At 33.1% G+C, this 27,365-nt stretch overlaps 5 protein-coding genes across 7 annotated transcripts; 2 read left to right on the top strand and 3 right to left on the bottom strand.

Annotated features, from left to right (window-relative positions):
• Positions 1-115: 115 nt before the first annotated feature.
• On the bottom strand, positions 116-3,912 carry LOC127255103 (E3 ubiquitin-protein ligase BIG BROTHER). Its single transcript, XM_051280520.1, has 8 exons — positions 2,893-3,912; positions 2,651-2,812; positions 1,709-1,946; positions 1,525-1,559; positions 1,115-1,159; positions 704-831; positions 486-594; positions 116-396 (listed from the first exon to the last, which is right to left on the bottom strand). The coding sequence occupies exons 2-8, from the start codon at positions 2,789-2,791 to the stop codon at positions 346-348; spliced, it is 747 nt and encodes a 248-aa protein (XP_051136477.1). The 5' UTR covers positions 2,792-2,812; positions 2,893-3,912; the 3' UTR covers positions 116-345.
• Positions 3,913-15,224: 11,312 nt separating this feature from the next.
• On the top strand, positions 15,225-18,415 carry LOC127260429 (zinc finger protein WIP6-like). Its single transcript, XM_051288197.1, has 2 exons — positions 15,225-16,018; positions 17,797-18,415. The coding sequence occupies exons 1-2, from the start codon at positions 15,464-15,466 to the stop codon at positions 18,337-18,339; spliced, it is 1,098 nt and encodes a 365-aa protein (XP_051144154.1). The 5' UTR covers positions 15,225-15,463; the 3' UTR covers positions 18,340-18,415.
• Positions 18,416-18,605: 190 nt separating this feature from the next.
• LOC127260325 (glucan endo-1,3-beta-glucosidase 4-like) lies at positions 18,606-21,586 on the bottom strand. 2 transcript variants are annotated; one of them, XM_051288055.1, is made up of 5 exons: positions 21,133-21,586; positions 20,501-20,711; positions 19,159-20,406; positions 19,033-19,060; positions 18,606-18,949 (listed from the first exon to the last, which is right to left on the bottom strand). In XM_051288055.1, exons 2-5 carry the CDS (start codon positions 20,568-20,570, stop codon positions 18,775-18,777), a joined length of 1,521 nt encoding a protein of 506 aa, XP_051144012.1. In that variant the 5' UTR covers positions 20,571-20,711; positions 21,133-21,586; the 3' UTR covers positions 18,606-18,774. The 2 variants fall into 2 exon arrangements, with proteins under 2 accessions (XP_051144012.1, XP_051144064.1); XM_051288107.1 differs by having other exon boundaries at positions 20,501-20,714.
• A 568-nt stretch (positions 21,587-22,154) lies between these two features.
• Positions 22,155-22,940, bottom strand: LOC127260631 (thylakoid lumenal 19 kDa protein, chloroplastic). Its single transcript, XM_051288497.1, has one exon. It carries the CDS (start codon positions 22,896-22,898, stop codon positions 22,197-22,199), a length of 702 nt encoding a protein of 233 aa, XP_051144454.1. The 5' UTR covers positions 22,899-22,940; the 3' UTR covers positions 22,155-22,196.
• On the top strand, positions 22,940-25,812 carry LOC127260518 (E3 ubiquitin-protein ligase makorin-like). Of its 2 annotated transcripts, none has more exons than XM_051288300.1 (10): positions 22,940-23,361; positions 23,911-23,998; positions 24,075-24,168; positions 24,256-24,676; positions 24,750-24,819; positions 24,985-25,071; positions 25,171-25,262; positions 25,378-25,445; positions 25,572-25,653; positions 25,733-25,812. In XM_051288300.1, the coding sequence occupies exons 1-7, from the start codon at positions 23,351-23,353 to the stop codon at positions 25,186-25,188; spliced, it is 789 nt and encodes a 262-aa protein (XP_051144257.1). In that variant the 5' UTR covers positions 22,940-23,350; the 3' UTR covers positions 25,189-25,262; positions 25,378-25,445; positions 25,572-25,653; positions 25,733-25,812. The 2 variants fall into 2 exon arrangements, with proteins under 2 accessions (XP_051144257.1, XP_051144338.1); XM_051288381.1 differs by having other exon boundaries at positions 24,985-25,014.
• The last annotated feature ends 1,553 nt before the right edge of the window (positions 25,813-27,365 follow it).

Raw genomic sequence — 27,365 nt, forward strand, 5'->3', positions numbered from 1 at the left:
GCATTCTATGCCTCAAATCCTTTTCGTTTAGTTCCTATACTATAATAGATAATCTCACAAACTAAAGAGACTAATAAACAAAATCAACAATTTATACAATCCAGATTAGATTAAAAAGAGAACAATAGGGCTGGGAATTTAAACAAACAAGAATATGGAGAATGAACAGATTCAATTGAAGGAAGTTTCCAAGAATTTAGAGAACACTAAAATTAGATGTCACACATTATACCTAATAGATATCTTACAGTAACACAAAACGAAGAGCAGTAGAGAGATGGAGAGGGAGAGAGGAATGTAAATAAAGCAACCCCTTCATAGCATGACTTCAATTTGTTCGTATTATCAATGCGTTGATTCATCCGCAAAAACCTCGGCATTGCAAACTGGACATGTCTGAAAAGGCAGAAAATCATCTGTCAGATACACAAAGCAAGTGGAGGATTGTGATAGTAGAATTATTTGTAAGATAGGTGCAGGATTGCCTTGTTGATGCTCAACCACTTGGAGCCGCAGTCAATATGGTATGCATGCTTGCACGGCAAAGTGATCTGCCGGTCCCCTCTTTTGTATCGCATTTGGCAGATGACGCATCTGTTTAATTGTTTCCAGAAAAAACCACGACCCTTATAAATTATCAAGCTATAAGACTTGTTGTGTAGATTAAACCGATGACTACTGAGGATCTGCAACTGCAAGTTACCTGTCTTCATATTTTCTCCTTGAGAAAATCCCACCAGATTTGTGTTTTGATGTCGGAAGTAGATTAATGAGCTCCTGTGAAAGTCCTCGACTCTCGGTTCCCACTGCCTCACCTAAATCAAGCAGTTCCTATACAAGTAGGCAATGTATAAGAAACCACTTTTGATAATATAGGAAAACATAACAATAAAAGTAGCAACCATATGTCAATTAGAGTACATCACCTCTGCATTCTATTATGATCCACAATAGTAAGATTTGGAGCTATAGTTATTGAAAAATCTTTAGAATGAATAACGAGATTTAATTTGCAATACATGTTGAAGTATGCTCGAACTGAGTGCTCTTCATTTAGACAATAAGATCTCAAATATGAAATGGTAAATGATACTATGTAGAGATTTTCCCATACCTCATAAGTCATAGTGTCGGGATCAACATCATCATGCCACGCTATCTACAATTACAAAACAAGAATGCTTATATATGGAAATGGAATACAAACTATAACCCAACCAGTTATCAATGCAAATGACTACAAACTTGTGACTGGACAAATAGAAAATGCATCTCTGATTTAACATGACACCATGAAGTTTGACGTTGCTGATTTATATTAAGTTTCATCCTTAGATTGCTTAACTTAAATTTTCACATTCAATCACAATTGCACCGATTCATATTTTACAAGTCTTACCCATATGCAAGTGACAACTCAAATTTAAATGTCATTTCCCACTCATACAGAGCTCATTTTCACATCATTTTATCTTTGTGGCAATATCGATGCATAACATAAAAACAATGGTAACTAACACATACCTGATGATTTTCAGCATCTTGATCGTTTGGTAATCCTGTTAGTATGTTACAATAAAATTCTGGCATTAGAAATGGACATGATTGTCGGCAATACACAATAAGAACCCATAGAACCTAAGACGAAACAAATTTAATGTACTCCATTCCAGAATGAATACTCAACAAACGATAAAGAAATACTAACCTTCCTCCTCTGCCTCTGGAATAGAGTTTGCAGTGGAGACTATATTTTGCTGAGATTCTACATCTGGAGCATTATGTTCTTCTGTTGCTGTCATCTCAGGGTATTCCCATGCTCCCCTGTTCAAATCCATCCTTGAATCATGATCATTGTCCTCATAGAAACCATAACAAGAACTGCTCTCCAAACCAGAAGAAGCATATTTGTACGAAGACATATGCATTGACCAATAAGCAGATTCCTAGGTAGCAAAAACTCATGAGATAAAATTTGGATGGCTTCATATCACCACAAGACACACACAAATAAAGGCTTTGAGGAATTGAAACAAAAAATTAAAATAAAACATTGTATCTCATAACTATACCTGCTGAAGAATTAAGAAACATTGGCTTGAAAAAACTATTTTCTAGATAGCTAAAGTTAAATGTGCCATATGTCCAGAAACTTTCTAAAAATCAACAGATATTTACTAAAGTCCTCTTGCAACCACTATATAGCATTTATGCTATTCAAAATAAGCATTCACAAATGACCAATAAAAAATCAATAAGTGATCCGTCATGTATTATATGTATACAATCTTATCGACATTAACAACACTCTAAAGGTTTCGCCACTGTTCTAAGGTGTAGTATCTGCTGCTAATCCTCAATTTGCTGACCAAATCACTCAGAACTTCACTTGCACTAATAACATCAATTTCAAATGTGGACAATATGCAGCTGAAACAAAACAAATGCATCAACATGGACATCCATGACCCAAGCTCAACAGATGCTGCTGGAATAGGTTTAGATGAACTCTAACCTACATTCTCTCATGGTTTCACTATTCTTGCAATTAGGTGTGGGTACAGTTCCTATACATACATAGAGCACCAACAAACAACTTGCCACCGATTGTCTGATATCAGAGAAAATGACCACGAACACGAGAATATACCTGATCAAGCATCGGCCCCATGTCCACATACGGCGGAGGGACCGCCGAGACACCACCAAAAAAGCCCATGAAACCCTCAGAAACTGGGTAACTGTAGCCATTGTCTACGTAATGCACCCCTTGCTGCTCACCCCCATTCATTTTTTCTTTTTTCGAAATTAGCTGTGGAAAAGATAGATTGCCAAATTTCAAACTGAGACTGGTAAATCACAAAAGAGCCTTAAAGCAGAACATCGAAATACCTTCGTTGCAGCGAAAACCCCAAGTATGAACGAGCAGAGATTCAAATCCTTCTCCTTCTCAGTCAGTCTGGTAAATAACGTCGTGTCTGGTGCTGTGGATGGGTTGAGCGTTGATGGCGGGCTTGAGATACACGCCACCCCTAAATCCCTGTCCCAAATGGCGTCCCCCACCACGCCATTTTTGTATTCACGTGTGTCTCTATCCCTCGAGACATTTTAGGCTTCTGACAACGTATTTGCCCAATTCTCCATAAATTTGGATTCATTGCCCCACACACAATATTATTATTAGATAGGCCTCTGCTGTTCTGCTCTGCTCTGCTCTGCACTGCTGCACAACACAACAAAAATGCCATTCTATATTCATTCATTCATCCATTCGCATCATAAGCCCCAGACTAATAAATAATACTAGTTAGTAATATTAAAATCAACAGTTCCCAGGCAGAAGCAAAGCAGCAACAGTGTCTGCTCAATCTCTGCCTGACAGCTGTTCCTGTAGCTGCTACAGATCCGAATTGTTTGGCCTCTTTAAACAACCACCACCACCAATGGACGAGGACGAACGTGCGCCCCAAATCCAATTTCACAATCTTGCCGGCTGCTACTTTCCCTCCGTTCAGGAGCTAGCCCGCCCATTTGCCACGACAGACGAGAATTCAAATATTGGGATGTGAAATTGAACCCGTTAAATGGATACGAAAAGTAGGAAAGCAACAAGACTAGAGAGAGAGAGAAGAGCAGGAGAGGCGGGGCCTATCTTCTTGTTCCTTGTGTATATAATAGTATATGTATTTATATATCTACAGTCTATACTATACTCCACGCTATTCATTCTCTGTCCGACAAGCCTTTCTTTCATTCTTTATTCAACGAATTAGTTCAAAAAGGGGTCACCATTGGTAAGTGCATAAAGAAGGCTGGGACAGGCAGGCCGCATGCATCGGGAACTCCAAACTTGTTGCAGCAACAGCAGCAGTAGGGCAGAGGAGGAGGAGATCCATGGGGCCTTCCTCAACCCTTCTCTCACCTCGCCGTCTGTCTGTGTCTGCAATATCCCTTTTTCTTTTTTATTTTTTTCTTTTATTTACTAAATAGTATTTTCTTCACAAATTAATAGTTCCTCCGTCCATGTACGGAATTTAATAAGAAGTATATTAGTAAAAATAATTATTGTATAATAATTATAAATTAAAATTAAGATAATTATATACTATAATTAAAATTAAAAAAATTATAAAATTTAAAATAAAATTAAAGTATATAATTATATTTCTAAAAAAAAGAATAGACAAATTATGTGCGACGAACGAAAATAAAAAATAAGAACAAATTATGTGGGACAGAGGGAGTATTATATTTTTCTATCCGAGATATCCACATCTATTATCTTATTTATTTTTTAAAATATAAATTTTATTTTTTTATTTTTCATTTCAATTTTTAATACCCTCTTCAATTCATTAAAATGTTACTATTTTTTATTTTTGTTTGTCCTAAAAGATTACTATTTTCTAAATTTTCTAATTTAGTAATTGTACTATTTACCTAACATAAATTATTACTTTTTTTACTATAATCCAATATAATACTATTATTCAAAAATTTACGTCAAAAAACAAATGTCACCGTTCCAACGAAACTGATGAGTATTTATCTTATCATAAAAAGTAAATTTATCTATTTATAAAAAAAAATAATTATTTAAACAATTATGCAAATATCTTTAGACAATAAAAATTGAACACAGGATATTAGAAAACAATTTCTAATTCAAGCAGCCAACCGATTAAATAAATATGTTCGAGTTAAATATATTTAAAAAGTTTTATAAATAATAAAAAATTAAACTAAAAAGAAAAAACAAAATATTTCTTCGGTCCTCTGAAGTTAAACAGGAGTATTTATTTACTTTTAATATTTTAATATTAATATATCAATATTTAATATAAATAAAAAAATATAAAATATCTATATTAATAGTGTATAATATAAAAATAAAATTATTTGTATAATATATTATAAATTATAATAATATTTTTAATATTTATTTTGTGAAAATGAGTTCAAAAAATATTTTTTATGTGAAGTATAGGGAATAATGCATAAAATACAAAAATAATAATTGTGTATAATACAGAATAATATTTTTGAAAAAATATGTGGAGAAAAAATTAAAAAGAACAAACCCAAAAGTGCTACACTACCTGAAAGTTATACATTCTACTGAAATAAATTATATTCATCAAATATTATTTTTATTTACTTTATAACATAAGAATCCGCAATTCTATTCGAAAGTGCGCATCGGATAGACTCTGATCAAAACTAATACTTTGATTGGATTCGACAAGACAAGTCACACTAGGTAAAATATGTGTGCCAGTTGAAAACGTCAAAATTTGAATTGAATGAAAGATTATGAAGGTCACCTCACTCATTTTATGAGGAGAATATAAAATAATTGTAATAAGAAATATGGGGTGTATTTCTTTGAGTTTAAAAAAAAAATAATTGGTTTGAATTTGGTATGAAAATAATATTTGATTAGATATTTTGTGAAAAAAAATATATATATTTTTTAAAAAAACGCAGAGTCCAAATAATAAAATTTAAAAAAATATTGCTAAAAAAACGTACCAACTAATAACTAACCTCACAATCCAATAGGATCTTCCACTATTGATGGAAAATGTACCATCATGTAATTTATGGTATCATACTAACCTCACGACCCAATAGGATAAATAGGCCCAAATGTAAAGAAAATGGCCCATTTATAATCTAAACAACAAAATAAATAAATAAATAATTAATAATCATTAATAAATTTAAGAGTGAGTGAGAAATTCTACAGCATATGCAGACTGCAGCAGGTGTTTCATTTTCAGAAATATCTGACACCTCACGGGAATACCACCTTGCCTCTTTTTTTTGGCTGTTAATTAATTAATTTATTTACTTATTTAATTTTTTTTTGTCATTTTTTCACCTCATCAAATTAAAAACTATATACGTACTGGTATAATTTGTCACAGATTTTACCTTTCAGCTTAATCAATAAATTAATTACCTTTACTCAACATAATTTTATTTTGCTATATATGCAACACTTGTGCAACACATACCCTATATTTGTTTCAAATTATTAGATATGATATTTTATATAGAAAACCCTAAGACATTGTTCAATCAATCAAAACATATTTATTTACGTATAATTATGGATGATCCCATAATGTTTCCGATGGAGTTCATTCGCCGGTGGTGGTGGCTGTCGCTTTACCACGACGACATGGCCTCGGGAGGCGTCGTTTTCGACGCCACACCTTGGCTAGTGAGTGGTCTGTTAATCAGCCCCACAAAACAAACACACAATGATGAAAAACCCTTTGAATTGAAAAGCTAATAGGGGAGTGGAGTGGAGGTTCTGTTTGTATAATTTGTCGACTCTAGCTGCAGTTACTGCCCCCCCATTTTTTTCTCCGATCAGATCAGATCAGATTATCGATCCTCAAAGTAGCCTGTATGTCATGTAATGTAATGGAATCTTCTGTCCAGATAAAACACCTCTGTCTTCTCTCTTACACCCCTCACATGTTTCCTACATGATGTCAGTCTCTCTCTCTCTCTCTCTCTCCCTCTCTCTCTATCTATCTATCTATCTATCTATCTATCTATCCCAATTCCCCATTGATGGATATTCTTTACTTTCTCACTCTATCAAAAACTAACCTTTGGAATTGAATCTTGCCTATAATTTGCCCTAATTTTCAAGAATGTGTAGGGGAAGTTTGGGATTAATCAATGTTGTCTGGTTGCTTGTTCATAGTTTTTAATTAGTGTAAGAAACAAAAACTTATATATATATATATATGTATATATGTATGTATGTTTTCTTGCAGATATTAATGGCATTAGATAGATATTATTAGAAATGAATGGAAGCTGGACCATTACATTTCTGGAAAGGGGACAGAAATAGCAATATTTGCTGATCAGTGGCACAATTCATTGTACATGAAAAATTCACTGTGTGTTCGTGACTATTATTGGGTTCTGGCATCTTCCCACTTTACTTTTCTTTTTTTTTTTTTTAGGTCGAAAAAATTTAAAGAGATGATGATGATGATGATTTTTGTTTTGAGTATCTTATTGTTCCATTTGTTGTTTTGGATTAATTCTAAAAATGGACTGTTTGTGAAAGGTATAGCTCATAAACCTGAGGACTTAGGACAACATGCATATTGCCCAACTTTGTTGAAATATTTAAGATTTGATCTTCTTCTTTGTCTTAAAAAGCATGCTTAGGAACAGTCGAAATTGTTGCGTAAAATGCAACTCTAATTAAGTCACGTAGAAAGAAATTTGTTTTCGAATCGGTTGATAGTGAAAATTTTTGGATCGGATTGGATAAGAAGTTACGAAAAGGAATTATACTTTGAAAAAATTTTGGGAAGTTGTGATCGACGCATCAAGATAGTTTTTTCGAGAATTTTTATGAAGATCACATCTTTCATGTGTTGAATGTAAACAATTTGTTCATGCATTATTCATTTTATTTTATTTTTAATGATATAGGAATCTACAATCGTATTTTTATTAATAATATAAAATATACCGGATATTAATCAACATTTGATTAGCACTAATAAGCGAATAATAATAAATCAATAGCACATAATAATAGTCCGTACAACATAACATATGATAATATACAAATAAAATTAATTTAACACAATGTTGATTAGCTATAACCAGGATAGTGTGATTTATCAAATTTATAACATAATTTAACAATTTTTTTTCTGTTTAATATTTAAATGTTCAAAAACTATATATATTATGTAAATTACAGTTCATCCAAATTACAAATTGGCCATGTCAATACGTAGTGTCTGTTTTATGGCCAATCATCTTCTTCTTCTTCAAAACCACTTCTTTTATATATATATATATACAGCAAACACAGAGATGAGATTATGTAGCTGGGGTGGGGTGGGGTGGGGTAGGGTAGGGTAGTGGGTGTAAAATTAAAAAAAGAGAGATATAATATGGATGAGAATGATGCAGAAATCACTGTCATGCAGCAGAGACTTAGAGCAGCAAATTAAATAAAAGTAGCAGACATACATAATATACACATACCAATATGACATCATATTTCTCTATCTACAGTGACTTCTAATCATTTCTCTTCTTACTTTTCCCATTGCCATTCGTCACCTCACTACCTATTTTATTTTATTTATTTGACCACGTATATTTTTTTTATCTCAATTTATTATATATATATATATATAAATAATTTCAATTCCCACCTCTTTCTTGCACCAATTGCATTTGCTTAAATTCACTCCCATGAATTATCATCATCACATATACTGTTTTAATTCAGTGGAGCTTCTGTTACCTTTTTTTTCAATTTTTTTTTTCTAACATTTATTTTAGGGTTTTTTTTTTACCAAAACCCTAATTCACTGGAAATATAGTTTTTAAAAAAATATAATAAATGTTTGTTCTGAGAATGCATAGAAAACATCTTGTCAAAAAGATTCGACAAGATTGATTGATTGATTGATAGGAACTTACTGTTTGATGTGTTCCTTTTTACCATATATTTAGGCACCAACAGTAACTATTAGGTTCTTCATTTTTGTTCCATTCATTCATTCATTATATATATATTAAGAATTTATTTTAAAATTATTTTAAAATATTGTTTATTGTTTAGTGGTCAAACTCAAAGCAGGATAATGTGTGTTTGGAGAAGAAGAAGAAACGTGGAGACTTGGAATTTGGACATCTTAATTAATTATTTAATTAAATTAATTTGAACAAGTTTTCTTAGGAAAAGACACACTCGTGCACTCTTGAAAACATCGACTCATGTCTACCAGTCAAACCACTTACACTCTTTTCCTTCCAAGCTAATAATAATTTAATAAATTTGGTATACATTAATTTTTTTTCATTTAATATTTTAAGTGAAATAATATTATTAAAAATATAATATATAAATAAAATAAATAATATGTATTAAATATAATTCATTTTTTATTACGTAAAAATTCGCAGTTAATTACTTTTCGAAGTGGTTATACTTTTACATATGATTTTTTTTTTTTTTTTTAAAAAAAGTAATGTAGTAATTAGTATTAGCAGAATCCTATGTAGGTAAAATGTACGGCATTAGTTAAAAACAAATAAATAGAGGACAGTGTCGAGGTGTTAATCTATAACTATGCTTGTTCATTTTTATTTTAAAATTTTAAAATTTTCTTTTTTATTTTTTTTTAATGCAATTTTCAAGGTCTTTTTTTAAAAAATTACACCTAATTATTATTGTTTAAATTATAGCAAACATGTATATATTTGAAACAAAATTAAAGACATATACACCATCATGTTATATTTAAAATATTTTACTCCTACTTCAATGAAATATATAGTGAAAGTATGTAATTTAATTTTAAAAGTTTTGTCTTTGTAAATATAAAGAAAATGGATTTTTTTTTTTAAAAAAAAAAGTTATAAATATTTTAGTATTTGTTTATAAATTACGTTTATTATAATAAAAAGAATATTTATTTAGTTGTACGGGAGAGAAATATTTAATACATATTCTTCAATTAAATATAGTATTATCAAATTATTTATTTTATGTCAAATACTATAAATACTGTGCATTAAATTTTTTATTTAACTTAAATTTAGAATTTTCACTGAATTTTTATTATATAAAAAATGATCTAAAATATTTGCAACTCATGTCTTCACCCAACATCCCAGCACAAATTTTTTCGATACGTTTCTTTATTAATATTATTATATAAAGTATAAACTAAAATATAATGTATTTATATTTTTTTATTTTTAATACAATTTAATATAAAATATTATTTTTTATATTAACACATTTAACATTAAAAATACAAAATAAACACATTACATATTTTAAACGCACTTCTATTTTTATTTGGAAAATATTACTCCTTCCGTATTAATACAGTAATCCTATTTACCATTTTTGTCCATCCTAAAACAATAGTCTCATTTTCATAAATAACCATATCACTATAAAATTATTCTTACTTTTCATTATTATTACACAATTGCCACTATTTTTTACACTAATACACTCACTCACAAAGGGCAAAAAAGTTTTTTTACTCGTACTTTTTACCCACTACCAATAAACTATAGTTTTTGGATGAAAGAAGTATAATCTATATAAAAGTAATTAATTTAATACTGCATATATCAATTCTAAAATATTTTAAATTTAAGTAGTATATATTTTTAATTATTATGTAATTAGGGCTGGACCAAGACCATTATTATTATTATTATTATTATTATTTTATTATTATTATGAAATATAAAAATAAATAAATAAATAAAAGTAAAATAGTGGAGTAATAATAAATGTGACAGTACCAAAGTAGATGATGACTGTTTGCATTGAATGGAAGGGCCCTCTTGTCTTTGTCCCACATTTCAATGTCACTTTTTGTACCATCTATCTATTTATTTATTTATTTTTTTTATCTATCCCTGTGGTAATGAAATAAAATTAAATAAATGTAGTTCGATGGCACCATATTTTCATTATATATACATTGAAATTTAATAATGGAATATTCATCGAGACCAAAGAATAGAAGATTAATTAATTAATTGAAAACAAAAATGCTACTCCCTCCATCCCATAAATATAGTTTTAATTAGGTTGGACACAACATTTAAGGAAAATTGATATTATATTGATAATTGGTAAAAAATAGTGAAAAATGAAAAAGTATGCGTAATTTTATGAATTGTTTTGAAATAAACAAAAATAGCAAAAAAGACTATAAATTATAAGATAGTCCCTCCGTCTGAGCATCTTTTTCTAGATAATATATATTGTATGATTTTAAAGAAAACTCGTCTGCATTAATTAATTAATTATATTGGGAATTGATTTATTTGACCATTGTATATTAATCGTTAATTCATGGAGTACTAAATTACTATAATTATTTTCGAAAAATTAATAATAATTAATGTTCATTCAACATTCGACGCAATATCCAAAGCAAATGCTGGAGACTTTGACATGGACTATATATATATATATATATCTTATCATAATTTTTTTATTATATTATCTATAAAAATATATATAATAGTATGTTTCTCCATAAAATATTACATTTCAAACACTAACTTAAACCAAAAAATAAAAAATAAAAAAGAATAAAAAATAAAGTTATTTATTATTTGAATATTTTTGGTTTGAAACACCACGACATTTCTTACACGACATCCATTTAAATTTTAATGTTTTTAAGAATAACCATTGTTGTTGATGCTCATTTAAATTTTTGATATTTAACGTAAAGTATTTATAAAAGATTAAAATATCTTACTTTATGTAATTATTGTAAAAAAATAAAAATAATTTTGTAAAAGATAAGAAGCTTTTTAGCCCATATCGAGAGTACCAACAAAACACGTATCGTAAAGAAATTTAAGCCCGTATAGTTCAAATTGGTCGCATTAAATGCGAGAACTATACGGCCTTGTTCGTTTGTACGTTTTCAATAAAAAAATATATTATTTCATAAATAATCCATATCACAGATTAATATATGTCCTTTAAATTTTGGTTTCAGATGTTGTATCATAATGTTAAAATTACCATTATTATATATATATATATATATCCTTAATAAATTGAAAAAAAATATATACTAATAATTAAGAATACATAACTTTAAAGGTCCATTTGGAATAGTTATTATGTCATTAAATGGTGACTATATATATATATATATACACATTGTATTGTATTCATATATCTTCATTTAAATTATTTCAAAATATTAATAATTCTTAAATTTTTTATTGAGGGGGGGGGGGGGGGGTGATCCTTAAAACTATCTTTTAAAAATTTTGACAAACAATTGATAATCACCATTATTGATCACTAGCACATGCAGTATGTAGTACATCGAAAATGACAATACACATTCATATGTAACTACTATATATAATTATAATGCTTATATATATATTTATATATTCTTTTACTTTAAAATATATAAATATATTTATATAAAAAATATAAACTCCCGACATTTAAATTTAAAAAAAAAAAAAAAAAAAAAAAGAAAGAAAGAAAGAAAGAAGAAGAAGAAGAAGAAGAAGCACCAAATCTACTAAAAACCTAACTCGTAGTTGAAGTGTCTTTCCGAATCAATTATGTTGAATAATTTAAATAATTGTTATCAGTAACGAAAGGTACTTGTTTATCAAATCAATAATAATAATAATAATAATAATAATAATAATAATAATTCTAAACATTGGTGTAGCACAAAGATCAATCGACACAGTATTTAATTAACTCTGGTTTATTTTGAATTTTTATATTTTAAATCATAACATAACTATTATATAGTATCTAGAAGAATGCTCTTATTATAATACTCCCTCCTTCTCGTAACAAAGTATCCATTTTTCCATTTCAGTCCTTCTCATAACAAAGTATTCATTTCCTTTTTTTCAGTAACTATACTATCTACCTAACATTACAAATACCCTTACAACTTACAATATATTACACAAATATCATTACCTTTATATCATACATACTAATAAGGTTATTTTAGTCATTTCTATTTTATTCATAGTATATCCCAATATAATACTAATATTTATAAAACTACGTGCAAAAAGCAAATTGATATTTAGTTCCGGGACGGAGAGAGTAATAATAATAATAATAATAATAATAATACTTCTAAACATTGGTGTAGCACAAAGATTAATTGACACAGTATTTAGGGTGAGTTTGATAATTAGGTGATAGCTTTTAACTGTTAGCTGATTCAATTAGCTGGTTTGACTAGCTGATTCAATTAATGTTAAATTATATGTTTGACATCAGGTGTTTATACATAAAATAAAATAACTATTAAGGACATTGATATTGATATACTATTTTTTAATTTTGTTCATTTTGGTTTGAAATTTATGAGAATTTTTATTATAAATTATTGAAAATTATAAAAATATTATAAAATATTTATTTTTATTTTTATTATTTAGATCCGAAAAAATTATTTTTACTAATATTGAAATTATGTAAAATATAAAATAATAAATCTTTTGTATATATATTTTTATTATGTTAATTATTGTTTTAATATATAAATAAATTAATAGCTTTGTTTTTTTTATTTGATTTAGTTTTAAAAATTTATATATATTATAAATAAAATAATTTACATGTAATAATTAATAATAGTAATTATTTTAAATTTACAAAAATAAAAATATAATTTAATAAATTAAATATATTAAAAATAATTAATAAATACTACTATATAATAAAAATATATTTATATGTATAAAATAAATAATTAAGTTTTAAGGGTAAATAAGGAATAACCAAAATTAAAATAAAAAGTTCTTTCAAAATGTTGGGTAGATGAGCTTTTCAGAAATTAGTTTTTTTGAATCCAAAAAGCTCTTTAAAAAACTAATATACCAAACACCTAAATTAGTTTTTTAACTGATAAATAGCTAGTTCAATAAGCTAAAAGTTCTTAAAAAAATTTGCCAAACACCCTCTTAATTAACTCTTGTTTATTTTGAATAATCAATGTTCCAGTTTTCTCCTAAAAGGTACGCACAAACATTTCTTTTGGTGTGTTCCTTTTATTTTTTTTTTCAAAATTAATTTTGAAAATTTAATGTTTTATATAAAAAGGTACTATATTTTTATAAAAGAATTGTAAAATTGCACGATTAAAAAAAATAAAAATTAAGCAAATATATATAACCTCAAAAGCCATATTAGGAAAATCATCTATTATGTACCCAAATTAGGATAAAAACTACACAAATGACAAATGAAAGCCTTATTTCAGATTTTATATTTTGTTATTTCAATATATTTGCTACTATTTTTAATTTGTAACACAATTTAGTACAATTTATAAAATTATGTAAATAAAAAAATAATAATAATTACAATGGTCAACAATCTATCAAAATGAATAAATGATAGCATACCGAGATACTATTATTATATATTTTTTTTAAAAAAAAAAAAAATAGGGTGTGTATGTTTAGTATTTTAATTTTAAATATATATATATTTTTATATTATATATAAATAATTATGTTTATAATATAAAAAATAAAATTTTATATTGATTTGTTTGACTGATTCATGTTGTTTGGGGTTTTACCGGTGGATGTCTGGGTCTGAACTCATATCACGAGTCATCAAGTCATTCGTTACGAACATCTATCTTTGTTAATGTTATCTATTTTTATTATATACTATTCTTTGTTTCACTTCAAATATCTTTTTCTGAATTTATAAAAAATAATCAGTATTATACCTTTAATTTTTATCCAATATACTATTACACATACAATTACTTTTCAAATAACAAAATGTCAAAATCTCTTATACATTTTCACTAATCAATCAAATACTATTATTTCCCAATTTATTATAAAAACCTTAAACGACCCATTTGATAAAGGACGAAAGAAATATTATTTTTTAATCTACTGTAAAACCCCAAAAATCTCTTTTAATTTGGGGCTAAGGAAGTATATATGTTAATTTTATCCATCAACTAGTGATCGATTTTCATAAATATTATATATACTCTCTATGTCCTATATATATCTATCCATTTATTTTTTGCATTGAGTTTTTGAAATATTAGGATTATATTGGGATATAGTATAAATAAAGGTAAAAAAAACTAAACTACGCTACTTATTAGTATTAATATTGTATAATATAAAGGTAATGACATTTGGGTAATATATTATAAATTGAAATAGTATTAGTAATATTGATAGATTATTAATATAAATGTAATGATATTTATATAATATAAAATAGACAAACTAAAATGAAAAAATCTATATATTATAAATTGTGTTAGAAAAAAAAAATCATTGTTTTAGAAAAACAAAATAAAAAATACTAGTGTGTTTGTTTGGGAGATTGGATTAGATTTCCACTATTCATCCCATTTTTTCCCCAAAAAAATATCAAATCAAATACATATTTTTTATTTTTTATATTATACTAAAAATCAATTTTACATTCAAAACATCACATCAATATTTATTTATAGCAAGTCTTACAACTATTCAAATTCAAAATTTTTACTATTCAAATCATAATTCAAAATCCAAGCCCCAAACAATACACACTACTAGTATTTGTCTAAAAAATTCTTTTGTTTCTCACTCTTTATAACTCTTCTCTCTCTCTCTCTCTCTATCCTGATTGCTGTTATATATAGAGAGAGGGAGGGTGGTAGAGGGGGCACCAGATGCTGCTATCTCATCAGTTATCACCACCACCAACTCTCCCTCTCTGTGTCAGCTAATCTCAACCTAAGCTAAGCTAAGCTAAGCTAAGGCACAGTGACTGTCTGCATATGTGTGTGTGAGTGATGAACTAACTGATTCTTTCTTAAATCCATCCATCGTCACCAACAAACCTACCTGCAACTGCCACTGCAACTACTCAAATCAATCAGCCATGAAAAACCCTAACCCTTACTGCTCAACAGCAGCTCCAGGATGGTTCAACTTCATCCCTCTCCCTTCTTCTAATTCCCCAAACCCTCCTCCCAACCAAGCCCTTCCTCTCCTCACCCAATCCGATCCCACCTCATGCACCCCCAAATCTATTACTTCAGATAATAATTACCACTGCAACGACGACGACGACGACGAGAATTCCAAGGGGATGGTGGTGAGGAGGAGGAGGAGGAGGGATATTGACCAGAATATTAATGAATATAGCAATATTAATGACGACGACGACGACAATGTCACTGTAGCGCTCCAAATAGGGCTCCCCAGCCCTAATTCTGACCTCCCCCCTTCCTCCTCCTCCTCCTATTCAATTGGGGGAGACGAGAGGTCCCCCGCCATGGATAAAGATGGAGTGGACATCCTCTCTGGTCTGCCCCTGAACAGGTTCAACATGGGTCAGTATTGGATCCCTACCCCCCCTCAAATCCTCATTGGTCCTACTCAATTTTCATGCCATCTTTGCTCCAAGACTTTCAACAGATACAACAACCTCCAGGTACCAATTACCTACATTCATACATACATACATACATACATATATATATAATATATATATCTGTGTGTATGTCTTTCTCTTTCTTGGAGATGAGCAGCATCTTGCTACCTACCTACCTAGCCCTAATTCCCCCTTTCTAATTTTTCACTTAATTAATTAATTAGTTTTAGCTTTCCAGTTTGTCTCCTTTCCCGAGTTTTACAATTGAAGATGATGTCTGTCAGTCCTCTTTAGGGGAATCTGGTGTGTGTGTGTGTGTGAGTGGATATTTCTTGTGTTGTTTTGTCGAAATTAGGCAAACACATAATTCGCACTGGGATTGAAGTTATACTGTATTTGCTCATTACAGAAGTCAAGTCGAGTCATGATGATGAGGTTTTTGGAGCAATACAGTATAAAATAATGTTCAGATAGTCAACTTTTGTCTGGAAAAAATTAAAACCTCTCAGATCCAACAGTCACTTCATCCATGTTTAGTGTCAATCACTTCCTATGATTTTACCCTCACTCCTCTGAATTCAGGTTGAAATTATCAAAGTTTGCCCCTTTCCTTTTTCCCCCTACATTCAGTAATTAAACTGCACCTCCAATAAAAATCCTACCTTTTCTGATTACACATTTTTATTATTTTTTTTAAAAAAACCCAAATTTGTTGTTGTTTCTGTGTATGTATTTCTTGATCTGATGATCCAACAATCTTCTTTTTTTTTTTTTTTTTTTTTTGGATGGGTAGGGTGGGTAAGAATTCTTACACTACTGTTTCGTGTTTGAACATTAAGTCTGTGCAGAAACCTTTGAAGTGTGTGCAAAACAGTAGTATAATTTTTAGAGGGTTAGTAAATTGAATTAAATTAAATTAGAAGGCGACAAAGTTGAGTATGGTGTATAGCTAAGGTGTGTGTTCAGATGATGGTTGTTCATATATCTCTCATTCATTCAACTGCAAAATGTAAAGATTCACTGCAGTGCTGATGCACTGCCTCAATTGGCTGATATATAATGTCGCCCTGACACATCTCCTCCATGATTCTTCATTACATACACACACAGATACATACATAATTATATATATGTTCATGTATATTTTCATTGATTCATTTATGTGTCTGTGTAGAGACTGTTTGTGTGAGCATTGAATGTTTCCATGTGCAGCAATGCAATCTAATCACTGAATCATTAGTTCACTGATTGTGTGCTTCCCCATGTCTTGCTGTTAGTCTTCTGACTGTACCTTTCTTTCTTTACTTCTTCATCATCCAAATTATTTATCTATATATGTATATTTTGGTATACTTATAACTTTAGGGGAATGTTTGAAAATAATGAAATATTTACAGTCAATTGGAAATTCCCAGTTGAAGAATTTTATGGATAGTGTTGATTTGAAGCTTCAAAACCCCTTAACAGTTATTCTTCACGCCTTATTTGGTAATAAACAACAATTTATTTTTGTATTTAAGTTCTTTCTAGTTTTATATGAGAAACAGATAATGCATTGTACTATGTATTTAGTATATAAATCTTACATTATTAGTGGAATTTGTCAAAGCTATATTCTAAATAAAAGGGTTTACTTTATTGTTAGTGTAGTGTGTCTAAACAAAAGATTGCAAATGACCCTTCAACTAGTAACTTTTCCTAAAATGTTTACACAAACTTCATACTTCCATGATTCTTGAATACACACACACACATATATAATGTGTTTGAATTGCATTGAATTTGATGGTACGAAGAGCAATATATATATACATACATATATATATATATGTGGGCAGATGCACATGTGGGGGCACGGGTCGCAGTACCGGAAAGGGCCGGAATCCCTTCGGGGGACGCAGCCGACGGCGATGCTCCGGCTGCCGTGCTACTGCTGCGCGGCGGGGTGCAAGCACAACATCGAGCACCCCCGGGCGAAGCCGCTCAAGGACTTCCGTACGCTCCAGACTCACTACAAGCGCAAGCATGGCGCCAAGCCCTTCGCCTGCCGGAAATGCGCCAAGCCCTTCGCCGTCAAGGGTGACTGGCGGACCCACGAGAAGAACTGTGGCAAGATCTGGTACTGTCTCTGCGGCTCCGACTTCAAGCACAAGCGCTCCCTCAAGGACCACGTCAGGGCCTTCGGACACGGCCATGCCCAGCGCCCCTACGACGGCCTTCTCCGGCACCAGCAGCAGCAGCAGACTGTTCTCTCCTTCGGGAACAAAGACGACGACGAAGAAGAAGAAGAAGAATTGGATGAGGAAGACGACGATGAGTCCACCAATAACTCCGACGTCGACCAGGGTGGGGAAGACGACGCTCAGCATCATCATCACTAGATATATATGTATATCTTCTCCGATCGATCGTACGTGGATATCGATTTGTTTAATTGGATCTGTGGTTTGAGTTTGATTTCATGTGTTTCGGTTTGTGTTTGAGTGGTATTTAAATATCTTCATCTCTGCATTCTCTGCACATGTAGATAGATACAATGGAACGGTTTCATGAACTGATGAGGGCTTTTCATCTCTCTCTCTCTCTCTCTCTCTCTAGATATATATATATAATTTTTGGTTTTTCTTCTTCATCTATACTTTTCATTTTCAATCTCATTAAGATGTGAAGTTTAATTTGATCAGACTGACAGACATTGGTGTATAAAACAGACCACCTTTGCCTAGGCATATCCAAGAATTCGATCAAAACCCAAAAATACTGTTCAATGTTGTGAACAACATAGGATTGCCCCATAATCACAAATCAAAAATCCACTACAAACCGATCATGATTCCCATATTCACATCCACCAACAACACACCAACAGCAGCAGTTGCCGCAATTGTACCAAGCTCAACCATCGTTGCCCTCCTCCTCCAGCCCTCCGACGACGGCCCCACCGGCCCCTGCGCCGGAGTCGGAAACAGATGCCCTGTGCTCGAATTCGAACTGCACAACATCACATTAAGCCTCTGTGTTAGAAACCTCAGATCAAATCAGGTAATATGAGTTGCGAGTGTTGAATATCTCACCTTCCCGCAAATCGACACGATCCATAGCCTGCATTCGACATCAAGAACACACAATTATTACACAAGTAAAGAAGAAAAGCGTCCTCCCGGCTCTAACCAAAAAAAAAAAAAAAAAAAAAAGCTTACTCGGATCGACAGGGGTTAATGTAGCCGAGCCACCGAAATCACAGGTCCCACCGGATCCGTGCATCTTCTGATAATAATCATTGTAGGCATACGACGCGTGGTTCTGTAGCGTATTCGGGAGGTAGCAAGCCTGCCCTTGCTGAATCGCCGTGCAGTCAGCCTGGCCGTGTCCGCAAGCCCAGTTCAGCCCATCCCGTAGCGCACCGTCGTCTGTACCCGATCGCGCTACACAGAAAACCGTCGAGCCATTCGAATCAAGGTTACCCGAGTCACTCAGGCTTATGTCGTACACCGAGCTCCCGTTCGTTGAAACGATACCCCAATTCTTCTCCGAAACAGGACCCGGCCGCTTGTCCTCATTAAATAGCTCGTAAATGTACGCACCGATCGGGATTGTGGGCTGACTAGGAGGACCAGAATCGTTCGACACCCGCCGGATCAAATTGTTGTTGTACGTCTCGGCATTTTCGGGAGTCGCATCCGGCTCGTTCGTTCCACCGAACGACGGCCAGCCAGTTTCGGTCACGACGATAGGGATCGCAGAGAAGTTCAGCGCCGCCATCGAATAGTATGTAGCATCGACTAAAGCATCGAACATACTGTTGTAGTGAAACAGCGTATTTGGATCAACAATCTGCTTCACTGCAGGGAGCGGTTTAAACAGAGCGTACTCGAGCGGGAAGATCCCTTTCCCCTTAACGTATTCGTAATACGGATACGCATTCAGCATGTAGAAGGATTTCGTGTTCTTCAAGAACTGGAGGATCTGTACGATGGTCGAATTCAATGTCGCGTTGAATGCTGCAGTGGAAGGAGGGAACGGGCGGGGAACGATGTCCATCGAATGCGGGGTCGAGACTTTAACCCGGTAATTGAGGTCCGCCGCAACTAAGGCCTTGTACAGATTGTTCATCGCCGGGAGCAGAATTGGCGCGGCGTGCGGGAGCGACGACAGAACTTCGCTGCCGACAGCAATGGCTGTGATGTTGGTCGAGGGCACGTAGGCCGCGACGTTCTTGTTGATCCAAGCGGCTGCTCTCGACGGGAATTCGCCGATTCCTAAAACTTCCTGGTTCGTGACGCTGACCATGACTTCGATGCCGGTGTTGGAAAGAGCATTCAGCATATGCGAATCGGCGTCGAAGAGACGAACATGATCGATTTTCTTTGCTCTGAGGATCGCGACTATGTCGCCTGTTGAAGGTAGGTTCGACACATCAGTCCCTATGTTTACCCCGACGTTTGCGCCTAGACAACAACAAAAACACAGCCCGATTTACCCGCAATCTAGCCAAAACAATGCTGGTGTAATGAAAGGACATTAAGTTCTTAGAAGATTCACCTGATGCAGTTAAGAACAATCCACAACATAGCAGGATTACTCGGACTGATATCGATATCCGAAGCATCATTAGCTAAACACCACGACGGAATATATATATATATATATGTATGTATGTATCTTCAATCTTCAATCAAGTCTGAATTTCAGCCCTTCAACTACAGAGTTCTTGTATATGCATATAATGTATGTAAAGGACTCTTCAGTTATTCTGCTAGATCCAAATGCAGAGAGCAAATGGAAAGGAAAACAGTAAAGGGGGTTAGGGTTTATCTCAATTCTGCTCTTCCGACAAGAATGTAAATCTAAATCAAGAAATCTTCTTTCCAGATCATTAAAACGAAACGATTAATCACGCGAAATTCATATTCACATTCACAGCACTGAGAAGCAAAAGGAGAATCCAATAAAGAAAAGCTGACAAAGGCACAACTTTCAGAACCCAATTTTCGCACAAGAGCAAACTTCGATACAGCAATCTTTACACAATAATTTCAAACCACATTCATTCTCCATCAAAGTAACTCACAGACAAACACAAAAGAGCAACCTTCGCCAAATCAAACATCACAAGATTTATAAGCAAGAGAGGAGAAGGGAAAAGGGGTTCAAATCAAAGAAATTAAACTCACAGAATCAGCCAGGCAAGAATCGAAGCCAGATCAGCACAGCGGGAGAAGTTCCCTCGTTTGATTTTGAGAAATCGAGGTAGAAAAATGTGAATGCTGCAGAGTGGAGGAGTGAGAGGCGTAGGAGCGTGGTGGGTAACTGATAGAGTGAGAAAGAAAGAAGAGGAAACGAGAGGGAGAAAGCAAAGCAAGATGGACAGGGTGGACAAATCAATGTTCAATTACTGCTTTTTCTACAAACATCTGTCGCTTTTGTGGGAGTCCCTTCATTGGAATTTCAATTATTTTTTATGAGAGATCGCAGAAACAGAGAGACGGACAAAGCGACAGTCCTCTTACGTTACTAAATCCACTAAATTCTTGAAATAAGAGGCTCCTGATTTTAAGAAATACAAATAAGAATCCATTCTTTTTAAGTGAAAAATGTTTCTAGTGGAATACAGCCCATAACTTCGTCAAAAAATGTGAAGTGGGACCCTTCGGTCTTCGTCTTCAGACAGGTTCCAGCGATTCACACAACTGTCCTATTCGGGCGGTGAATTGGATATATTTTGAAAATCTTGTCGTTCGTTTGAGAGGCATTTTAATTTGGAAATGAACGTTCTTGGTCATCCTTCCACACTATTCCCACTCAAACCATATCCAACCTCAAAATCGAGATACAAAAACCATAAAAAATTGCAGGTTTGCAGTGCCCAGAAGAGGTGCTTGAGATGCCACACCCTTTACGACGACAGGGACAATTCGCCTACTGCTTGCTCCTTCCATGGCCACATCAATGGCGAAAAGGGCTTATTTGCCTTTTCACCTCCTCACCAAGGGATTGACGGAGAGTGGAGCGATAAATCAGGTGTCATCGTCTACAAATGGAACGAGAAAGAAAACCGGCCCAACACCGGTCGACCCAACTGGCGCAAACGGTGGAGCTGCTGCGCAGAGTACGACCTTCACGCGCCGCCGTGCCGGAGAGGATGGCACGTCTCCTACGACGACGGCTTCACATTGTACTAATTACAGAAACTAGATTAAAAAAACAACTTTTAAAATTATAAGAATATAATAACAGCTTAATTAATTGTTTTGAAAGATTGATGCAAGTGATTGAGGGTTTCTTGATCCCGATTCCATTCCGGCGTCGGCGCGTTCACAAAATGCGCGTAGAGTTTGTTCTTGGTGCACGTGACGGAGATGAGGCTGTGGCCGCCGCCGCCTTCGATTTCGTACACGTAGTACACCTGTCCTTTCTCGTCCGGCTTCTCCTCAGCGGTGACCTTGTCGGCGCCGGCGATCAGGTCCTGCAGGTCCACGTCGGAAAGCGCCAGATTGTTCAGAACCACATCCTTCGGCGCCAATCGGGGGAATCCGTCGAGGAAAGTTAGGTATTCCTTCTCCGACTTTTTCTTAGGATTGTAGAACTCGCTGTCCGTACCGTTCGTCCCCTTCTGAATCTTCGTCACGAGCTTCTCCTTCCACCCCTCCGGCACGTCGTACACGTACTCCGCCGAGGCTTTCTTGTCGGAATTTCCGCCGTACCCGCCGTAATTCGCCGCGCTCGCGGCGGTGCCGTAGTAGACTTTGTACTCCGCTAGCGAAGGCGGCGGCGCCGCCGTCAGCACAGTCGCAGCAATCGCCGCCGCCGCCGCCGCAGCCGCTAAATTGAGGCGCGGTTTTTCGAAGGGGATGGAGACAGTAGTAACCTGTGATTTGGATTGCGGCGGTGGTTTGGTGGGGGGGAGGGCGGCGGAGGGAGAGAAGACGGTGGTGGCCATGGCGGAGATGGATTTGGAAGGCGATTATCGAATCGGTGGATGAGATTGTTTTGTATGTAATGAATTTTTTTTCCCTTATCCACTTTCTTGATCATCATCGTCCAATCATGGCCGAGAAATGTGACACGTCATCATTTTTAAATTATTATTATTTATTTATTTATTTTTGTGGTGAATTTTTTTAACTATGTTAAAAGGTAAAGATTAAAATAGTAGATGGCTAAATTTAACAGCGGTCTAATTACAGCTGTAAAATCACGTGTATGGTAGAAATGCGAATTAGAGGTGTTCCTTGAAAGTGGAGGACCCTCGTCAAGCGATTTCTTTGTATTTTCCAACCTCCAAAAGGCCTAAATACGCTCCCAATTCTGCATTTTCTTGGTGGTTCTGAAGCTTTTTCCCGCTGCTCGCCATAACTTGGATGATTTTTCTTCTAATTTCCCACTGACACCATGCCTAAACGGTACGCCTCGTTTAAATTTTGTTGTTTCTTCATGTTTTCGCTCCATTATTCTACGTTGCGTTGCTATTGGAAATCGGTGCCCTACGATTGCAATTGGGAATTTTTTACATTATCCGTCAATGCTGCATTATTGTTCTTGCTATATGATGTTTTGATCGAGCTGAATTTCGGAAGGTAGATAACGTATGAGAAGAAGAAATTGGAGTTCGACATTCTAAGGAATTGATTAGGGGTTTTGCTGTTCTTTCGTGTATATTTCAAAATTATTTTGATCTGTAAACGCTATGTCACTCTCCATCTCCATTAGGAAGGAAAACACCGAGATGTTAATTGTTCCTAAATTCAAGAATAGAAGGCTATGGCTAATCAAACTTCAAATGCTAAGGAGTTAGGGCAACATTGCTATAATTCCAGTCTCAAATTCTTCTTTCAATCCGCCGTCAAAGATAGGATGTGATTAGTCTGTTGTATATAGATGTTGAATTTCGATTGAATTTCTTTCAACCATATAGCTTCCTTATCTCTTTTTGTCATATTTATCTGCATCAGGGTTCTTTGCAAGTTCTCCGCCCATGGGGCATGTCTGAAAGGGGAGCATTGCGAATTCTCGCATGATTGGAAGGACCCGCCGTTCAATGTATCTGTCAAACTACCAGTTTCACCGATTGTTCGATCGATGTCGACATTGATCATAATTTCATAAAATTTTGCAGATTTGCACTTTCTATCAAAGTGGAGTTTGCGCTTATGGTAGTCGGTGTCGATATGAGCACATCGATGTTGCTGAAACTTCAGCTCATGGTGCAGGTACATTACATTTGCTACCAGACATCTTCCCTGTAAAATATTTCGACAATCTTGATTTAGCTAACCAGTCAATGTCTGGTTTTTCAGTGGCTGAAGAAAATCATCCTAATGCTCGTGGCGAGGAATGTCCAATCTGTGGGAAACAATGCCTGCAGCCTCGAGAAAGAGAAGAGCATTCAAATGTGTGTGAGGGAAGGAGAAAGCATATGGAAGCACTAAGAACGAGTCAGGAAATAGAATGCTGTGTGTGCCTTGATCGTGTACTCTCGAAGCCCACAAGAGCCGGAAGGAAATTCGGCATTCTTTCAGAGTGCGATCATCCATTCTGCATATCGTGCATCAGGAATTGGCGCAGCAGTTCTCCAGCATCCGGCCTCAATATCAATTCTGCACTACGAGCTTGTCCTGTATGTCGAAGGCGATCTTACTTTGTCATTCCTAGTGCAACTTGGTTTTCTTCAAAAGAGGAGAAACACGAAATCATTAACAATTACAAGAAGAAGTTGAGGTACATTTGAAATCTCTTTCTCCCTATCCCCAAACATTTTGTGCTCATTCATACGGTTGTCATTTTCTTTCAGCACGATCGATTGCAAATACTTTGATTTTGGGAAGAGGACTTGTCCTTTTGGGGCTGGTTGTTTTTACAAGGTACGATACACAAACTTCTTTGAACATACATTGCAAGTTTGTTCGATTGGTTTGAGAATAAGGTTGTGTAATAGATTTGTATCGAACGTACATCTTATTTTCTCGACTATTTTGCATTGTTATTACGATTGCTTTTGCATTTGCTTATGGATTCGTCATTTGCAGCATGCATATCAAGATGGTCGTCAAGAAAAGGTTGTTCTTCGCATCGGGTCTGGAGATGAAAACACTGTGATTACTAAAAAAGATTCGGTCCCGTCCTGTTTTTTCCCTCCCATATGTTTTCACTTACTAATTTTACAGTCTCTTGATCTATTAATTCATAAATGCCCTTTCTTATGTCGCTTTCAGGCCTTCGAACATTCTTAGTAATTCACAGCCAGCGTGAATAAAGCTTAACAAAAATTCTTCAAAACGTTCACTTCTGAAATGTATTCACCCCGGTAATTCCTTAGAAACTTCTCGATCTAGTTACCCCCGGTAAATGCTTAAGTTACATGTAAAAATGATCGATCCATCGCTTCGTTTAACATAATTGATGATCTTATCCTTTGTTAGGGCACCGGCGCGCTTAATTCTGCTGATGTTTTGACCGTTAAAGGAACATTCGAGCTTTTTGTCCTAAGGTGCAGCTTATGCTACGACACTTTATATTTATCTGTCAGCTGAATTCATAATACATGGATTTATTTCATCTTCGAGAATTGAAAATTGAAATTGAACCCTTTCGATGTCTGCCCCTGATAATGCAGGTTTCATTCCTCGTATAAAAGTTTTGGTTTTAAAATCTCTAGCGAGGCGACAACAATCAGACTACCCCAAAAGCCAAAAGAGGTAATGTTCGAAATCTAGAGATTATACATTGTCCAAAAAAATACGCCGGTGATTGGTTTTATTTTGTTCGTCGTCTCAGGACGTCCAACATTGCCTCCGATGTATCGAACAACAAGAACGGATTATATATCGGAATTTTTGAAAAAAAAAAAAAAAGAAGATGAATCATACAATGAGATTTTGAGAATCTTGAAATGTTATTACTACATTGTACACGGTTTTACGTAAATTTACTATGGTGGTTATGATTGTTGAGAAGTTTGATAAACTAGAAACACATATCATATTTAATATTTATTTCTGTCATTGAAATATTCACATTAAAATAATGTTAGTTCAACAATTTTTATTTTTACTAAATCAGGAATATAACATTTTTTTAACAAAATATTTATTTTATAAACATTTCACCATTATATATCTCTCAATTTAAAAGAACATATGTTCTCAAATCTCCATTGATCATCAAAATATTCTCCTAAAATATATCAATTTCAAAATACATTCTATTGCTGTAAATATTATAGAACTTATTTTAAAGAAAAGGATGTTGTGTGAATGAAAATAATATGGTTTTTGATCATTCAGAATAAATATGTAATCATAATGTGTAAAATAATATATTTTTTCGTACTTAATATTAAAAATATTTTTTTTATTTATATAATTTTTTTTTTTTACAAATATCATTATATTAGTATTATACGACACTAATAGAAGTGTTTTTGTCCTTTTTCCTTAATGTGTATTATATTTTGATATAATAATGAATATTTAAAGATCAATATGTAAAAGTAAACGTGAGATCCAAATCATCCTAACTCGATTAGATCCACTATAACAAGATTTTCTATGCGGTCTCACGCATGAGATCTCTATATACATTACATCTATATACAATTGTGTTCGATCTCTATATACATTACATCTATATACAATTGTGTTCGATGTTGATTTGATTTTGAGAGAATATAACATTGTTGATCTTGGATTAGTAATAACAGTATTGAAACTAATTCTTGTTTTTATCTTTTAATAATATATTTTGTCTTGATATATAAACAACTAAAAGTTCTATACAATTCCAATTCTAATTTTTATCATTTAATCTTAATACAAATTCCAATCAAATATTATTCTGATTAGCGATAAGCCTTTAATTAATAATTTAGTTCGTTATTGACCATTATCAATTACATATTATTTGGGTATTTTAATTAACTAATCCATATCAAATATAAATTTTCAGTCTCTTTAGAAGTGATGCCTAAATCAATTTCAATTATATTTCGATACGAATTCTTTTTTCAAAATCAATTTATTTTTTTAAATACTATCTTTCAATTTTTTACTATTCAAATTCAAGATGTTCACAAAGTTTCAAATATTGTTTATTTAAAAAAATATTACTGCTTCCATCCTATATCATTTGTTCCTATTTTCTATTTTCGTTTCTTTTCTTTTTTTAAATATAATTATACACTTTAATTATATTTTATAATTTTTTAACTAAATTAAAGTATTTAGTTATCTTAATATTAATTATAATTATTTTTACTATACAATAATTATTTTTACTAATATATTTTTTAATTACTTAGTAATTATAGTTTATATAAATTCTAGTGTCTACAGTCACACGTCCAAATTACCTAGGATGGAGGGAGTATATCAAAATTGAAATTGTAACTTCTATTTTCTTAAAACTTAAG

Source organism: Andrographis paniculata, unplaced genomic scaffold (genome assembly GCF_009805555.1).
Source record: "Andrographis paniculata isolate CXL003 unplaced genomic scaffold, ASM980555v1 Contig10END, whole genome shotgun sequence".
NCBI lineage: Eukaryota > Viridiplantae > Streptophyta > Magnoliopsida > Lamiales > Acanthaceae > Andrographis > Andrographis paniculata.

Bases quoted from the DNA above. Each gene is read 5' to 3' on its own strand.
- LOC127255103 (XM_051280520.1), bottom strand. From the start codon at position 2,791: ATGAATGGGGGTGAGCAGCAAGGGGTGCATTACGTAGACAATGGCTAC. The intron at 1,947-2,650 runs GTATATTCTCGT...TTTGCTACCTAG, and splicing joins TGGGGCCGATGCTTGATCAG to GAATCTGCTTATTGGTCAAT. The intron at 1,560-1,708 runs GTTAGTATTTCT...ACATACTAACAG, and splicing joins TCCAGAGGCAGAGGAGGAAG to GATTACCAAACGATCAAGAT.
- LOC127260429 (XM_051288197.1), top strand. From the start codon at position 15,464: ATGAAAAACCCTAACCCTTACTGCTCAACAGCAGCTCCAGGATGGTTC. The intron at 16,019-17,796 runs GTACCAATTACC...ATATGTGGGCAG, and splicing joins ACAGATACAACAACCTCCAG to ATGCACATGTGGGGGCACGG.
- LOC127260325 (XM_051288055.1), bottom strand. From the start codon at position 20,570: ATGATGCTTCGGATATCGATATCAGTCCGAGTAATCCTGCTATGTTGT. The intron at 20,407-20,500 runs GTGAATCTTCTA...GTTGTTGTCTAG, and splicing joins ATTGTTCTTAACTGCATCAG to GCGCAAACGTCGGGGTAAAC. The intron at 18,950-19,032 runs GTGAGATATTCA...GATGTTGTGCAG, and splicing joins TCGTGTCGATTTGCGGGAAG to TTCGAATTCGAGCACAGGGC.
- LOC127260631 (XM_051288497.1), bottom strand. From the start codon at position 22,898: ATGGCCACCACCGTCTTCTCTCCCTCCGCCGCCCTCCCCCCCACCAAA.
- LOC127260518 (XM_051288300.1), top strand. The intron at 24,677-24,749 runs GTACATTTGAAA...ATTTTCTTTCAG, and splicing joins AATTACAAGAAGAAGTTGAG to CACGATCGATTGCAAATACT. The intron at 24,820-24,984 runs GTACGATACACA...CGTCATTTGCAG, and splicing joins GGGCTGGTTGTTTTTACAAG to CATGCATATCAAGATGGTCG.